Consider the following 17,331-nt stretch of genomic DNA (forward strand, 5'->3'; position numbering starts at 1 on the left):
ATAGCTCTGCCACCAGTATAATTTTAGCAATCACTGATCCTACTGTGAGCAGTTTTCGCTATTTGTCCAGTATAAGGAAACATTGGTTGAAGTGTTTGTGTGGTTAAACTTGTGTGGAACAGTTTATAGTAAAGTTTTTTAATTACATTTAGATTTTTATTAAATTTTATGCTGTTATCTTTTTATTTCTATTTATCTATTTTGTTTCATTGATCTGTTGTTTTATATATATATTTTATCTGGACCTAAGAGTCTGTCAATAAAGATTATCTATCATAGGTGAGGATTGGGATGTAGATCGACCGGTAAATTGAGAGCCTGGCTTTCTGGCTCAGCTCCCTCTTCACCACGACAGATCGGCTCAGCGTCCGCATCACTGCAGACGCTGAACCAGTCCGCCTGTCGATCTCCCGATCCCTCCTACCCTCACTCGTGAACAAGACCCCGAGATACTTAAACTCCTCCACTTGAGGTAGGACCTCTCTCCCGACCCAGAGTTGGCAAGCCACCCTTTTCCGGTCAAGAACCATGGTCTCAGATTTGGAGGTGCTGATCCTCATCCCAGCTGCTTCACACTTGGCCGTGAACCTACCCAGCAAGAGCTGAAGGTCAGAGCTGGATGAAGCTAGGAGGACCACATCATCCGCAAAAAGCTGAGATGAGATTCTCCTGCCATCAAACTTGACACACTCCACACCACTGCTGTGCCTAGAAATTCTGTCCATAAAGGTAATGAACAGAACCCGTGACAAAGGGCAGCCCTGGTGAAGTCCAACCCTCACCGGGAACAGGTCTGACTTACTACCGGCTATGTGAACCAAACTCATGCTCCTCTGGTAAAGGGACTGAATGGCCCTTAACAGAAAGCCACTCACCCCATACTCCTGGAGCGTTCCCCACAGGGTGCCCCTGGGGACACGGTCATAAGCCTTCTCCAAATCCACAAAGCACATGTGGATTGGTTGGTTAAACTCCCATGTCCCCTCCATCACCCTTGCAAGGGTATAGAGCTGATCTACAGTTCCACGGCCAGGACGAAAACCACATTGCTCCTCCTCAATCTGAGATTCAACTATCGATCGGACCCTCCTCTCCAGTACCTTGGAGTAGACCTGTCCAGGGAGGCAGAGGAGTGTGATCCCTCTATAGTTGGAACACACCCTCAAGTCACCCTTCTTAAAAATGGGGACCGCCACCCCGGTCTGCCACTCCACAGGAACTGCCCCCGATGGCCACGCAATGTTGCAGAGACGTGTCAACCATGACAGCACTACAACATCTATAGCCTTGAGATACCCAGGACAAACCTCATCTGCCCCCGGGGCTCCACCTGTTGGGTATTTTTATAATTGTACCTTTTTGAGGCCTAAAAGCTGCCCATTTTGTGTTATTAACACTTCTTGAATCTCAGTGTTTGCCAACTGTGGCTGTTCATGAAAGGTTGAGCAGAGAAGCTCGTTTGCAGTCAAGGATGTTGATTCCAACCAAGCCTCTGTAAGGATGTTGATTCCAACCAAACCTCTGTACCTCTGTAACCTGAGAAGGCCCCACCTTCTCCATCCTTTGCTAAATAAAACCCCTGGCTAACTGAGAACACATGGGAGTGACGTGGGGAAGCCTCGGAGGAGGTTCCTCTGCGTTAACTCTCCATATTTTGGGGACTCAGGGTAAAATGTCTTCCTTGTTGTCATGAGTGTTTATTTCAGGTTCCAGGGTTATGGAGATTAAATATTACCCAACATTTTGGTGGAGAATGCGGGTAGGCAGAGCTGGTGAGCTGAAGGCTGGAGCAGAGTGGGGGCTGGGTTTCAGCCCAGCTCTCGCAATGACGATTCATGGACATTGCGAATAATAATAATCTTCTCTCTCTTTGTGTGTGTCGTCCTTTAAGGGAATATGGGATAAATGAAAATGTACCTATCACCACCGCTGTGTAGTTGTTTGACTACCTCAGCAACTTCTGCCCTCAAGATTGGACAGTCCATCCCCAGGTCTCCTAGCTCTGGCTCCTCCTCGGAATGCATGTAGGTGGGATTGAGGAGCTCCTCAAAGTATTCCTTCCACCGTCTGACTATAGCCCCAGTTGACGTCAGCAGCTCCCCATCCCCACTGTAAAACGTGTGAGCGAGTTGCTGCCTTCCTCTCCTGAGGCGCTGGACAGTTTGCCAGAACCTCTTTGGAGCCGATCGATAGTCTTTCTCCATGGCCTCACCAAACTCATCCCACGTACGAGATTTAGCCTCGGCAACTGCCACTGCTGCACCTCGCTTGGCTATCCGGTACCTGTTTGCTGCCTCCGGAGACCCACAGACCAGCCACACCCTGTAGGCCTCCTTCTTCAGCCTGACGGCTCCCCGAACCTCTGGTGTCCACCAGCGGGTATGGGGGTTGCCACCACGACTGGCACCGGTCACCTTACGACCACAGCTAGCAACAGCCGCCTCAACAATCGCAGAGGGGAACAAGGCCCACTCGGACTCAATGTCCCCCACTGCTCTCGGGACGCAGTCAAAGCTCTGCCGGAGGTGGGAGTTGAAGACCGTCTTGACAGGTTCTTCTGCCAGGCATTCCCAGCAGACCTTCACTATGCGTTTGGTTCTTCCAGGTCTACGCGGCATCTTCCCCTGCCATCTGATCCAACTCACCACCAGGTGGTGATCAGTTGACAGCTCAGCTCCTCTCTTCACCCAGGTGTCCAAAACATATGGCCACAGTTCAGATGATACGACTACAAAGTCTATCATCGACCTGCGATTTTAGGCTGCCCTGGTACCAAGTGTACCAATGGGCATCCTTATGTTCGAACATGGTGTTCATTATGGCCCAACTGCGGCTTGCACAGAAGTCCAATAACGAAACACCACTCGAGTTCAGATCAGGCAGGCCGTTCCTCCCAATCACACCCCTCCAGGTCATGCTGCCATTGCCCATGTGAGCATTGAAGTCTCCCAGCAGGACAATGGAGTCCCCTGATGGAGCACTATCTAGCACTCATCCCAGGGACTCCAAAAAGGGTGGGTACTCTGAACTGATATTTGGCCCATAAGCACAAACAGCAGTCAGGACCCGTTCCCCGACCAGAAGGCGCAGGGAAGCTACCCTCTCATCCCCCGGGGTAAACCCCAACACACAGGCAGTGAGTCCTGGGGCTAGCAAAAAGCAAACCCCAGCCCTCCGCCTCTCACCCGGAGCAACTCCAGCAAAGGAGAGTGTCCAACCCCTCTCAAGGACTTGGGTTCCAGGGCCAATACTATGTGTCAAGGTGAGTCCGACTATATCTATCCGGTACCGCTCAACCTCTGCCACGAGCTCCTGCTCCTTCCCTGCCAGCGAGGTGATGTTCCATGTCCCAAGAACCAGTTTCCTTGTCCGGGGATCGGACCGCCAAGGCTCCCGCCTCGGTCTGCCACCCAATCCACACTGCACCAGACCCTTCATGTTCCTCCTGCGGGTGGGTGGTCCACAGTTGGAACATGAAGCCCATGTATCTGATTCGGGCTGTGCCCGGCCGGGCCTCATGGGCGAAAGCCCAGCCTCCAGGCGCTCACTCACGGGCCCCAACCCCAGGCGTGGCTCCAGGGTGGGACCCCGGTAACCCTCCGGGCCGGTTACTCCGACTCTTCCAGCGTACATCCATGAAAGATCCTCTGAACCATTCTTTGTCTCACCCTTCACCTAAGACCAATTTGTCATGGGAGACCCTACCAGGGGCACAAGTGCCCCAGACAACATAGCTCCTAGGATCATTAGGGTACTCAAGCTCCTCCACCACGATAAGGTGATGGTTCAAATGTTTGAGGCATAAAACAAATTAGAGTTGTAAGTTTAATGTATTGTTCATTCTTGCTTTGTTTAGCTCCATTTGTCTTTTTGTTGCCCCAGTGTTTTCATGATCCAGTTCCATTTTTCTGTCTAGAGGAAGTCACTCAGTAACTCATTGGAGAGCTGACTGACAGCCACCTCCGTTTGCTGTGATCCTTTCAGTATCCTGGCCGTCTGCTGGGAGCTGTAATTTGTAAAGATTTCCTTGACAACAGGCACACTTTCTGCACAAGGACAATGTTTACATGTCCCATGGTTCTCCGGTAGTCCATTGGACAACCTTGTAGAGTGGCATTCTTCAGTGTGATGAGATTGCCTGCCTGTTCCCTTCTTTACAGAGCCATGTTGGCATAGATATCCACAAAGTGTACTTCTACAGTGGGCTACATCCCGGCACAGTGACTTGCGAAAGTTGGGCTTGAAGGCCAAATAGACAACAGGGTTGTAAAGAGTAGAGGACTTGGCAAAGATAGCTGCCAAAGCAAAAGCCATGGGTGGTACTGAGTCTGAGTTACCAAACGCTGCCCACATGGAAACAATCGCATAAGGACTCCATGCTGTCAGGAAACCAATGCAAACAGCCACCGAAAGCTGAAAAGCAACACGACAATGATCAAAAAACATATGCAATATAAATATTCACTCATTTGCTGCCAGATACACTGTATAGGACAACTGTGCAGTGTGAGATTTTGCATTTACCTTAACAATAAGTGCATGTGCATTGGTGATCTTGTTCTGTGGAGACAAATGCTGCTGCACAGCCTGGCGAGAGCCCCGCACAGTCAGCAGGATGAATGTGTAGGACAGAAAGATGACGGTGCAGGGTACGATGTAACAAAAGAAGAAGAGGGAAATGATGTAGCTCATAGACACTGAATTTTGGCTGGGGGCATGCCAGTCGATGCAGCACGCTGTTCCGTAGGGCTCCGGCCCGTACTCCCCCCACCCTGACAATGGACCTACAGCAAACACTCCAGCATAGCACCAGATGCAAGCAACCAGAAGGCTGGCGTGGCAGTAGGAGAACTTGTTACCTGTAAAAGAGTGCATAAATAAAGGGAGAAAGGATTGAGCCAAAAAAGACATGAAGGAAGGGCCAGGAATAAAATAGCATTAGACTACTTACACATGTAGTAACAAGAAAGAGAGGATAAGACATTGTCTAATGATAAAAAAAAAGTGTGTAGGTTTGGCAAGGAATAAAAAGGTCAAAGGTAAGTAAGTGGGACTGATTGCAATGTTGGATAAATGTATCAGATGTCCTACTGGACAGATTTAAAATGAAGTCTGACCCCTTCCTTCCACTGGATGTGAAGGTAAGGTTATTGCGGCATTTTAGCCACAAGCTCATTCCCAACCAGAGGCAATTCTGACGCCAAACTGGAGTAGAAACGTTCCACACAGCGGATCTCATGATGTCATAAAATCACGGGAGGAATGGAACACCACACGTGATTTCAGAAGTCCTCACAATAAAGAGCAAGGAGAAAGACAGCTGCATGTCTCCAAAGAGGGCTGTGATTTATTTTATGTTCTGTTTACTTTGATTTTGGCGGTTTTACAGGAAATGACAAACTGCACGTAACGTTTATTCCGAAAGTTTCCGGATGTTTTACACTGCCTTTGTCTTTGACTTCCTGTCTGGCTCGATCTGAACTGGGGAGTTTGCCGTGTTTTAGAAGCATAGTGCATAAAAATTAGACTTGAAACATAATACCAGTGTCCCTTCACTTCTGGGACATGTCCACAACGTCACACTTGGCTGCCGATGAAAAGGACCCTGTCCACTTCGACAGCGGCTAGTTGCAGCGTAATACATTTTGCGGCCGTTTCGCGCTGCTTTCACATTCATTGGAAAAAAGTGGTTAGAATATAATCATTGAATGGATCTCTGATTACAATTTAGAGTCAACCTATTTCAAAACAGCTGTCAGTTTCACAGATACTATGTTTGTAGCTACAAGTCATCCACAACACTCTCGCCCCTTCACAACGACATTTGTTTAAAACTTTGCCAATAACTTTTGTTTCTTTGATCCACTCAATGGATTTTTGATTAAATCAACAAGCCTTAATCTACTGTTCAACACCTTTGGGGTCACTCTAACTCAAGATGGCTGCTCCATCAGATTGTGTGTGACAAACAACAAAAATAACAACTCAGTCGGTTTAGCAGATAATGATCACATTTTTGATGTGAAAGTAGCTGAGTCATTTAAATGATGGGCTATTGAGTGCTAAAAATTATACAAGATCTTGGCAATACACATGATGGTAATTTCAATATTTGCCCAAGAATGAAACTTAATGATTTCTCAAAATATGATGATTGTTTATAGCAGTAGATGGAAGCCAGCAGGTCGTTCCTTCAAGTACAGCTACAGTGTTAATTCTTTCCTGCTGATGCTGAAATAGACAGGAGGCCAACAGTCGGGCTCTCTCCGCTAAGGGCAGTAGCTAAACAGAATGTAATTTAGCGATAGTGCATTTGAAAAAAAAAAAACACTTTAAAACAGCTCAGCTATTTCTTAAAAACCCATAAAATCCTCAAACCTGCGCAGAAAAACATGCATGAAATTCAGCTACTGCTGTTTTGTCAAGTATAGATATTTTTTCAACACACAATGATTTTCAAATGAAGTACAAAAAACAGAAAATGTTAAATATAGGTTTTATCATATTTCTTTTGTATTTGGTTATTAAAAAGCCCTATGTGTGATCAAAACAACTCCAATAATCTCGGGGCAGCAGTGGCTCAACAAGTTGAGCGGGTTGTCCAGTAATCAGAAGGTTGCAGGTTCAATCCCGGCTCCGGACAGAGAATTCCTTGGTAATTCCAAGACACTTAACCCACCTTGCCTGCTGGTGGTGGTCGGAGGGACCGGTGGTGCCTGTGCTCGGCAGCCTTGCCTCTGTCAGTGCGCCCCAGGGCAGCTGTGGCTACACCATAGCTCATCCCCATCAGTGTGTGAATGTGTGTGTGAATGGATGAATGATACACTGTAGTGTAAAGCGCTTTGGACTCCTTACTCTGAGAGGTGCTATACAAGTGTGGGTCATTTATCATTTATCAATAAGAATTCAGTGAGCATCATTTAAAATAGTTCAAAGCACATTTTTGCTTTGGTAATATTTATTCTACTTGCTTAATTTTCACACTAAAGGTCCTTTGGGTCAAGGAACTTGCACAAATATGGAAATAGCACTCTGAAAATGTTAATGCATATGCATGCGGTGGACACTTTAATCCAAAGCTGGTAGGGACAGGAAGTTGGCTCCCTGGTTTAATTCTCATTTACGAGCCTTAAAACAAAACTCTAGGAAATTGGAGAGAACATGGCGCTCTACGCACCATGAGGAGGCCTACCTATCTTGGAAAAATAGTCTTGTGCTTTGTAAAAATAAGCTTCGACAAACTAGAACTGCTTATTTTTCAGCATTAATTGAGGAGAATAAGCATAATCCTAAATTTCTTTTCAGTACAGTTGCTAAACTTACACAGAATCATAGCTCTGAGCCATCTATTCCCTTAGCCCTCAGAGGCAATGACTTCATGGGATTTTTTACAAGTAAAATTAATTCTATTAGAAACAAAATATTTAGCATTCTCCCTAATGTGATTTCTTCTTCCTCAGTGAGTGAGGCAGCATCAGAGGTGACTTTAGAACCTCATCTGTGCTTGAACCGTTTTGATCCAGTTGAGCTTTCAGAGTTATCAAAAATATTAGCTTCATCTAAACCTTCCACTTGCATTCTGGATCCAATCCCAACCAAATTATTTAAAGAAGCATTTCCTTTGGTTACTGCCCCCATTCTAAATATAATCAATCTATCCTTAGTAAATGGGTATGCACCACAAGATTTTAATGTTGCTGTAATCAAACCTTCACTTAAGAAGCCTTCTCTGGATCCAGATGACCCAATGAATTATAGACCAATATCTACCCTTCCATTTTTATCCAAAGTCCTGGAGAAAATAGTGGCCATCCAAGTATGTGAGCATTTAAACACTAATGCTCTGTTTGAGGAATTTCAGTCTGGTTTTAGAGAGTATCACAGCACTGAAACTGCATTAGTGAGAGTTACAAATGATATTCTTATGGCCTCAGATAAGAATCTTGTGTCTGTTCTAGTCTTGTTAGATCTCAGTGCTGCCTTTGACACAGTTGATCACAATGTTCTTTTAGAAAGACTTGAATATGTTGTAGGGATCAAAGGAGCAGCGTTAGGCTGGTTTAAATCCTACCTGTCTGACAGATTTCATTTTGTAAATGTACATGATAAATCTTCTTCATACTCCAGGGTTACTTGCGGAGTACCACAGGGTTCAGTGCTTTGACCAATTCTTTTTGCTATATATATGCTCCCAATTGGTAAAATCATTAGACAGCATGGGATAAACTTCCACTGTTATGCTGACGATACTCAGCTATATTTATCTATTAACCCTGATGAACCTAATCGGTTGGGTACATTACAGGCTTGTCTTGAGGACATAAAACATTGAATGACTCTAAACTTTTTGCTTTTAAATCAAGACAAGACGGAAGTTCTCATCTTTGGACCAGAAATCCAGAAAAGGAAATTGCTTAGCTAATCGCCTGACTTGAATGGCATTACATTAATCTCCGAGAGCAAAGTAAGGAACCTTGGTGTTATCTTTGACCAGGACATGTCATTCAAATCCCAGGTTTCACAAGTTTGTAGGATTTCCTTTTTTCCACCTTCGGAATATTGCTAAGATTAGAAGCATACTTTCCAGGAGTGATGCTGAAAAACTAGTTCATGCATTTATTACATCAAGACTGGATTACTGTAATTCATTACTCTTAGAAAGTTCACAGAATGTAGTTAAAAGTCTTCAGCTTGTCCAAAATGCTGCAGCTAGAGTTCTGATGAGAATTTAAAAAAGCGATCATATCTCTCCTGTCTTGGCTTCCCTACATTGGCTACCTGTTAAATTCAGAATAGATTTTAAGATCCTTCTTCTCACATACAAAGCTCTTAATAATCAAGCTCCATCATACATCAGTGATCTGATTGTTCCATACGTTCTAACCGAGCACTTCGCTCTCAGACTGCAGGTCTACTGGTGGTTCCCAGAATATCTAAAATTAGGATGGGAGGCAGATCTTTTAGTTATCAGGCTTCTCTCTTGTGGAATCAGCTCCCAGCCTTAGTCCGTGAGGCAGACACTTTGTCTACATTTAAGAATAGGCTTAAAACATTTTATTTGATAGGGCCTATGGTTAAAATCTGATGTTAGCCTAAATCAGGACAAGTGGGGGAGTAGAGGGAGGTGGAGTGTACAGTCGGTAAAGACGACTCTCCCTTGCCCTTCCTCCAACATGCCTCCATCTAAACAGGATAGATTATCCAGAGTTATCTGCTATAGGCTTAGACTGCTGGAGGATACACTGACCACTTTCCACACTCTACTGCTTTCTTTTACTATCTGCTCTTTAACTGTATTACTTTCTGCAATTTCAGCTGTTAACTTTATTTTTTCTCTAAGTGTTTTTCTCCCCAGAAGAAGCTACAACGATGTTCTGCTGAGCTGTGGTGGCCTCATGGAGGGGGCCATCATCTAGCACACTGCTGCTAACCATTTAAACATTCTCCTTCTCCTGATAATAACTTTATGCTTTCGTTGACGTTGGACGTGCTACTGCTAGTTTACCCGTTTAATTAGAGATCCACTAGGATAAATATAATAAAGTTGATCTCACCAAACAGAACATTCACTAAGACATCACAATAGTACTATAGACACATTATTGTGTGTGTGTGTGTGTGTGTGTGTGTGTGTGTGTGTGTGTGTGTGTGTGTGTGTGTGTGTGTGTGTGTGTGTGTGTCTGCTCTGTCTTCTCGATCCCCAGTTAGTCGTGGAGGATGACTGCTTATACTGAGCCAGGATTCTCTGGAGGTTTCTTCCTCTTAAAAGGGAGTTTTCCTCTCCACTGTCGCTGCATGCTTGCTTAGTATGAGGATTGCTGTATTGTCACTGACACTAGTCAGTGACTTGATGCAATTTGCTGGGTTCCTTATATAGGAAACATTATTTCTGATTGGCTTAATGAACTGTGATTTGGAATGTTTATTATGTGAAGTGCCTTGAGACGACTCTTATCGTGATTTGGCGCTATATAAATAAACTTGAATTGAATTGAATTAATACTAAGCTATACATGTAGTAAAATGTCTTTCATTGTGATTAAGTTATCTGATCTTATGTCACCAAACCTCTAAAATATTCCTGAATGTAAATTTATCATGCATATATATTTTTCATAACCAGAAGTCAAATCCAGGATATTTACTACACATCTTAACCACTGTGTGTTGTTCTATTGTACTATACGTTTTAAATAACGCATCCCGATAAGGATTAATCCACCTGCGTCAGAGTGAGACTAAAGGAACGAGGAACAAAGAAGCAGCTCTCACCACATTGAACTGATTCAGGTGAGGATTTCTTCAGTGTGAGGAGAAGAACCCAGGCAGTCTTATCTGGCACCGCCCAGCCTCTTCAGCAGGATGTCAGCCTCCCTCTCACTTAAAGCTGAGGGTGGGGAAGGCTATTACAACCAGTGGTCCTCACCCAGCTGAGAGCTGCTAGGTAGGCTTTTATCTAATGTGGAACATTCCTTCACAAAACAAAAACTCCTGCTATCTGAGTGACAGCCCCCAAAGATTCGACTTAAGCTCTGTTTGCACTGAGCAACTGAACTCCATCTCAAAGGGTGAACTAGGATGCACCAAACTCTCTCTTCTCCTGAAGCAATGGCCAAGATGTTGAATTTAAATGAATACAGGCTCATACTCTGCATAAGATTAGCTCTTCATTTTTATTTTTCTAATTTACACCTTAAATCCACCCCAACAACGATTTGAGGCTGAACTAACAAGCATTTTCATAAGAAGTGCCAGGGAGCCAAGGATGTTTGTGGTCATACACTGAATAAATGTTTTAAGTGTCAAAACCAGTGAAACTTTAACAAACGTTGATTATTACAGGTTTAAGGGCTCAACCATTAAAACTAAACTGACTTGATTATATTGATTAGTTTCTGACTTTTCTTCCTGTGGCCTAATCTTGCTGAAAACTTTTTTTTTTGCCAAAATCCAACCACAGAGCACAAACAAACACTTTATCTGCAGATTAAATATTTTCTCGACAAACAAACTGCTCTGATCATTTTCCATCAGCACAGACGAATAAAAGATCATCCATGTCTTAGCACTTTACAGACCTGTTTTCTAGATGTCTTTACTGTCATTTTAAAATATTATTTACCAGCCTCATTTTTGAACATATTTATTTTCCCATTTCATGAGAGATGGTTTAAGAACAGTTTGACAGATGGATCACGATGCATCACAATGAATGGATGAGGTTTTTCTTGGATTATTCATGTCAGACGTAATTGTTAAACTTGTTATTTTTTATGACAAACCATAACATTTATTGGTTGCCATAAGTATGTGAAGAGCATTTCAAACTAAAGGGAGAATTCAGGCAAACTCAACACAAGTAGTCTTAACATGTTGTGCAGAAAGGTCCATCTGCTCTGCTGCAGTGTCCCACTCAACGCTGACTCATCACTTCAGAGATACACTGAATCAGTTAGTCCCACTCTACTGTTGTAGTGCCCTAAACTAAAACTCATTTCAGATATTATACATCTGATTAGCAACCAATGCTACTATCTGTTAGCTTTACTAATTATTCTTGGCTAACTCCGGGCATTATAGTTCTCACTGATGTTTTTTGCTCAGACTGACTTTATTCTGTGAACTCCTGCAGAGTGCATAGACAAGCAAGACTGTGGGAAGAACATGAAAAGGAAAATTCTTGATTCAGCCCTCCACCATGCAGATACCTGGAGTGAAGGATCTGCTCTGGAAAATAAGACCCAAGGGCAAACTTTCCTCCCAGACTCAGTAGGGTGTGGTGGGTTGAGTGCTCACATTCATTTTTTGTGATCGTCTTACAACACTAAAGCAAAACTGTTATTGCACTTGACAGCCAGTTTGGTTTTGGCGCTACAAGGACAGAAACATTTCAAGAAAGACAAAAAGAAAAAAATTGCTGTGGCACAAGGGGAGAGATGGCTGTCCAAACCAACTTGGTCCCATGGAAGAAGTAATTACTCCTAATCATTACAGCTGGTTATCCATCCATCCATTTTCTGAACCCACTTTTTGGGGCTGGTGCCTATCTCCAGCGGTCAATGGGCAATCAGGCCGGGTACACCCTGGCCTGTCCATCGCAGGGCAACACAGAGACACACAGGACAAACAATCATGCACACACACACTCACACCTAAGGACAATTTAGACAGACCAATAAACCTAACAGTCATGTTTTTGGACTGTGGGAGGAAGCCGAAGTACCCGGAGAGAACCCACGCATGCACAGGGAGAACATGCAAACTCCATGCAGAAAGATCCCAGGCCGGGAAGCGAACCCAGGACCTTCTTGCTACAAGGCAACAGCTCTAACCACTGCGCCACTGCACAGCCACAGCTGGTTATAGGTAGCCAAATGGTGCTTACACATTGGCGTAGACATGGCCAGGTACGGATTTGCTTTCACAGTTTCATGGGTCAGACATGCATTTTCCAGTCCGAGGCGACCCTTTTTTCAGACCTCTTCCCCAGCGGTTCGACTGGGACCGAGGTGACACTACGGACCGATTGGCCAGCCGAAATTACGCATATTGCCTCCGATTGGCGAGTCATCAGCCAGCGGGGGGTGGGGTGTGGGTGTGTGTGTGTGTGTGGGTGTGGGGGGGGGGGGGGGGGGGGGTGTACTATGGCGTCAGACCCGTGCCACAACCCGTGCACGCGGATTGGGTCCACATCGCACGTGTGAATGGGACTCGCGAGTGAAAATATACATAGCGAGAGGTCATTTGTGCACTGAGAGGTAGCAAACTGTGTCTGTGAGCGCACAAGGATGTGCACAAGTGACAAACCTGCGTGCGCGCGTTGCCAACGAGCACACGGCAGAGGAAAACGTGCGCGCGCGGCAGCCTCTCTGCGCGTTCGGTTTCTGACTCCACTCGCTTGGCTGTAAGGGGTTTTGGCACTCTGGAGGCGTGGCCTGTGGCAGATCTTCTCTGTCCTCTGATTGGTTAGTTTTGCCCGCACTTTACCCTCTACCTCGTTGGCCCATTGGCTTCCTGTCGGACCAAAATGATGGGAGCTATATCTATATAAAATATCTGATAATATCATGGATAATATCATGGAGAAAACTATTTGTTCACAGTACTTGGCTCAGTGAGGATCTGTATACCAAAGGAGGAGATACTCAGAAATCTGCCTGCAGATTGTTACAATCCAGACTGGAAGTGGTGGGCTGTAATAAGAAAGGAGACCAAACAGAGGAGTGGGGGTTCAACAACTGATTTATTTAACCAAAGTAAGGATTTACTAAAGCAAGGTCCCGTTTTTGCCAAAACAAGGGTGAGGTAATGAAAAAAAGAAATATTTCATTAAATTAACATTTAAATTATTTATATGCATCATTAAAATAAAAATAAAAACATGTTTTGAAATATATAAAGTGCACCAAACTTGACTCAGTCCATTCAACAATTCTAAATGGACAATTATGTAACTCATCAATTAATTATTTGAAAGGATAATTTGTCAATTAAATGCTGAAAAAAAAACAATACATTAATGAGGCAAGAACTTTTTAAACTTGAACATACCTACACCCACAAGTCTATTTTTACCTGGAGTCTCCTCTCAAGAGTGGCTGAAGTAATATTACAACTTTGACAAAATACATATTCTCTCTCTCTCTCTCTCTCTCTCTCTCTCTCTCTCTCTCTCTCTCTCTCTCTCTCTCTCTCTCTCTCTCTCTGGAAGCCCCACTTTAAGGGCCTTTGCAGTGTATTAGTGACTCATATATTGTACAACCACAGTCATAAAGTTTTCAATCAGTAGTTTTATTTCAGTATGTAATTTTCAAGTATCACAAAAAATATAATCTAGCTTATGTGCACTTTTTAAAACACTACCCAGCAAACATTCGGACATTTAATGACAGTTGAACGGTCACAACTGTAAAATAATATCACAGGAATTAGGAAAAAATTAACATGACATCTACTCTATTTTCCTTGCCCAGACTCAAACCTGGATCCTCCAGGGGGAGAGTCACCTGCTCTCCCAGTTGAGCTATGACAACAACTACTGAATATCAGATTTTTTTATATAGATATAGCTCCCATCATTTTGGTCCGACAGGAAGCCAATGGGCCAATGAGGTAGAGGGTAAAGTGTGGGGTAAACTAACCAATCAGAGGACAGAGAAGATCTGCCACAGGCCACGCCTCCAGAGTGCCAAAACCCCTTCACAGCCGAGCGAGCGGAGTTAGAAACCGAGCGCGCAGAGAGGCTGCCGCGCGCGCACGTTTTCCTCTGCCGTGTGCTTGTTGGCAACACGCGCACGCAGGTTTGTCACTTGTGCACATCCTTGTGGGCTCACAGACACAGTTTGCTCCCTCTCAGTGCACAAATGACCTCTCGCCATGTATATTTTCACTCGCGAGTCTCGTTCACACGCAAGATGTGGACCCAATCCACGTGCACGGGTCTGATGCCATAGAGTTCCCGCATGCGCAATTTATTTTCATGATGGATGCAATTAAGTAAACTTCTCTGTCTGTCGCACAGAGCTGCTGCTCAGTAGGAACGAGAGAAGAGAGAGAGAGAGAGAGAGAGAGAGAGAGAGATAGAGAGAGAGAGAGAGAGAGAGAGAGAGAGAGTGTGTGTGTGTGTGTGTGTGTGTGTGTGTGTGTGTGTGTGTGTGTGTGTGTGTGTGTGTGTGTGTGTGTGTGTGTGTGCGCGTGTGTGTGTGTGTGTGTGTGTGTGTGTAAGTGTGTGTGTGTGTGTTCCTGTCCTCTGCACCAGAGCTCCCACCCCTGCGAGTTGACAGACAGCTGCTCAGTGGAGCTGCTCAGAGGAGAAAGCAGTGTGTGTGTGGCCCGCAGCAGCGGAGCACAAGATTATGAGGAGGAAACACACAGCAAATTAATAAAATAATGTGGTTCATCTTATTATGGACACCGTGGACTTTCCCACACATTTTAAACGCAGCCCCAATTTATGCATTCATGTGAAGTCCTTTGGATATATATGTGAACAATACACCACCCGTACCAGACCGAACTCTCGCCATCCAGCCCCCTCGAATCCTGACCGTACCGGCACTAATGTGTAAGTGCTTTAAGTCTCCTCCCTTTCCAGTGAGTCGGCTCATGGGCCCCCGGAAGAAAGACAAAATGGAATGCGAGTCAATGGGGCTAAAAGAGTTATTTTCTAATCCGCTTTGCCTTACACCCTGGATCGCACATATGTTATACTTCTATTTAAATGAAAAGTAATGACGTGTGTTTCGACCCTGCAGGTCACATACTTTGAGATTTATCAGCTTGTAAACGTTCATAATTCGCCTGACTACAAATCTGACGTTGATACGTCACATAGAACCTCCTCCCCTCAAGCATAGCTTCTACTTACATCATGGCCAGATTTATGGTGGTTCTTTCCTCCTGAAGGAAGGATTTGAAGTTTGTGGAAATTACCGCTATTTACCCTCTGTTTTGCTCCATGTCTGGTCACTTTGGTGATGCACATTTGCAGTCCTGGACATATTTTCATACAAAACCTAAAATAACATTTACTCCCAATCGAATCTGACACTGTTTGGTTTATATTGACACTGAAACTTCTGTTAGAAAAGTACAATCTGAACCAGTCTAGAACAGTTCTAGAGATCTCCACTGTCAAAAAATCAGTCAATTAAGATGATGTAATCAACAATGTCAAATGCTGCGGAAAGATCCAACAATAAGACTGTTTGTGACCACTGATCTTTCAAACAACTGCACCACACAATCTTACAGCTAAATGTCACTGAAGCAAAACAGCAACGCCATTCTCATTAGTGTAATGAAATTAGTTTGGTAGAAGTTGCAGTGGAGAAAGTTACCCATGTCTGTTTGCCAAACACACTGATTGGTTAAATGAAATTATATTACCGGTTATATAACATTACATTTAATCCAATCAGTTTCTGGATCTTAACTGGGATGCAATCCAAAGCTGTTTCTGCCAATTCTATAAATGTTCATACAAAAACAATTAGGGATGTCCCGATCAAGTTTTTTTGCCCTCGAGTCCGAGTCATTTGATTTTGAGAATCTGCCTATACTGAGTCCCGATCTGATACTTTCGATACATAAAAAAAGGAAGAAACAGTTCCAGAATACTCCTTATTTTTTTATTTAATTACCTTTTTATTTTTATTTTTAACAAGAGATCGCTTCTGTGAGGTAGCCTGAACAATCAAGTAATAAATAACATAAATTCTTCACTTTTGGACTTTATTGCAGATATAAAAAGTCTAATATAAAAACAGATAGCACATCAACTTAAAATACCTGGCAGGGGTCTATTTTGCCTCGGCCCCCAAAATGCTTAGATTCATCCATGGGCATGGGAGGAGTTTTGAAGATGATCTGAATTGTATCAGCTATATAAATACTACATGCTGATAAAGTATTGCTTTATACAGGTACAGACGTGTAGTGGGATGAATCTATATACATTTAATTTTTTTAAGAACTTTGTTTTGTTTTCTTGGTTTTTATTTTCCTGTCTTCCTGTCCTGTCTGTCTCTGATCTTCCTGCATCTCCCAGTCCTCCAGATAAACTCCTGCCTGCTTCCTTCTTTTTCATCTCACAAGTAACTTTTTAACTAGCAGATCAAATTGATCTATTGACCGCAAAAAAAGTGGAATGTGCGCCGCGCTGCCCGGCTGCGCCAGTGACAAGCTCTGCAGTGGGGACAGTGTGTCCACACGTCATGCTCAAATACAGACAGAACTTACCAGAGAGAAAATGAATGGACACGAATGACTGACTGTGTGTTAATTGTATATTTTTGGTGACGCCACTTAGAAACTTAGAAAATGTTACTGTGGCCGTGTGCAGAATGCAGCTGGAGTTCATGAATAATCAGCGGTCTGCCTGCTGCTTTCGGCATCTCTGCTCAAAAGAATCCCCACTAGCTGAGTCCATGTAAATAATATAATATGGGAAGAAACTGGATCTCTTTTGTGCTCCTTTTGGGTGTGTAAGTTAAGGGCATCAGGGGAGCCTGACAACATTTAAGGATAACCAAGTTGCTCTCCTGTAATTTGAACCCAGTATCCGAGTCCGGATCGGGAAGTAAAGCCTGAGTCCCGATCAGTCTGAAACCACATGATCGGGCCGATTTCCCATCATGTGATCAGATCGGGACTTCCCTAAAAACAATATTGATGACAGTTGTTCAATACAATTAAATTATACAAAGTTTATGTTGGATGATATCAGTTTGTGTTATTAATTATGAGATATTAGTTACACTTGGTGCTGTAATAACTTTTATTTTGTTAAAAAGGCCCAGCACTTGGAAAGTTTCACGAGCATTTTAGTGG

At 43.8% G+C, this 17,331-nt stretch overlaps 1 protein-coding gene across 1 annotated transcript in view; it reads right to left on the minus strand.

Annotated features, from left to right (window-relative positions):
- Positions 1-3,770: 3,770 nt before the first annotated feature.
- opn7b (opsin 7, group member b) overlaps positions 3,771-17,331 on the minus strand; it is a 99,307-nt gene continuing 85,746 nt past the window's right edge. Inside the window, exons 5-6 of the mRNA XM_015968071.3 lie at positions 4,525-4,859; positions 3,771-4,413 (exon numbers count right to left, since the gene is read on the minus strand). Of these exons, the coding sequence (XP_015823557.3) occupies positions 3,913-4,413; positions 4,525-4,859 (836 nt within the window). The 3' untranslated portion in view covers positions 3,771-3,912. The remainder of the gene's footprint in view (positions 4,414-4,524; positions 4,860-17,331) is intronic.

Source organism: Nothobranchius furzeri, chromosome 15, assembly GCF_043380555.1.
Source record: "Nothobranchius furzeri strain GRZ-AD chromosome 15, NfurGRZ-RIMD1, whole genome shotgun sequence".
NCBI lineage: Eukaryota > Metazoa > Chordata > Actinopteri > Cyprinodontiformes > Nothobranchiidae > Nothobranchius > Nothobranchius furzeri.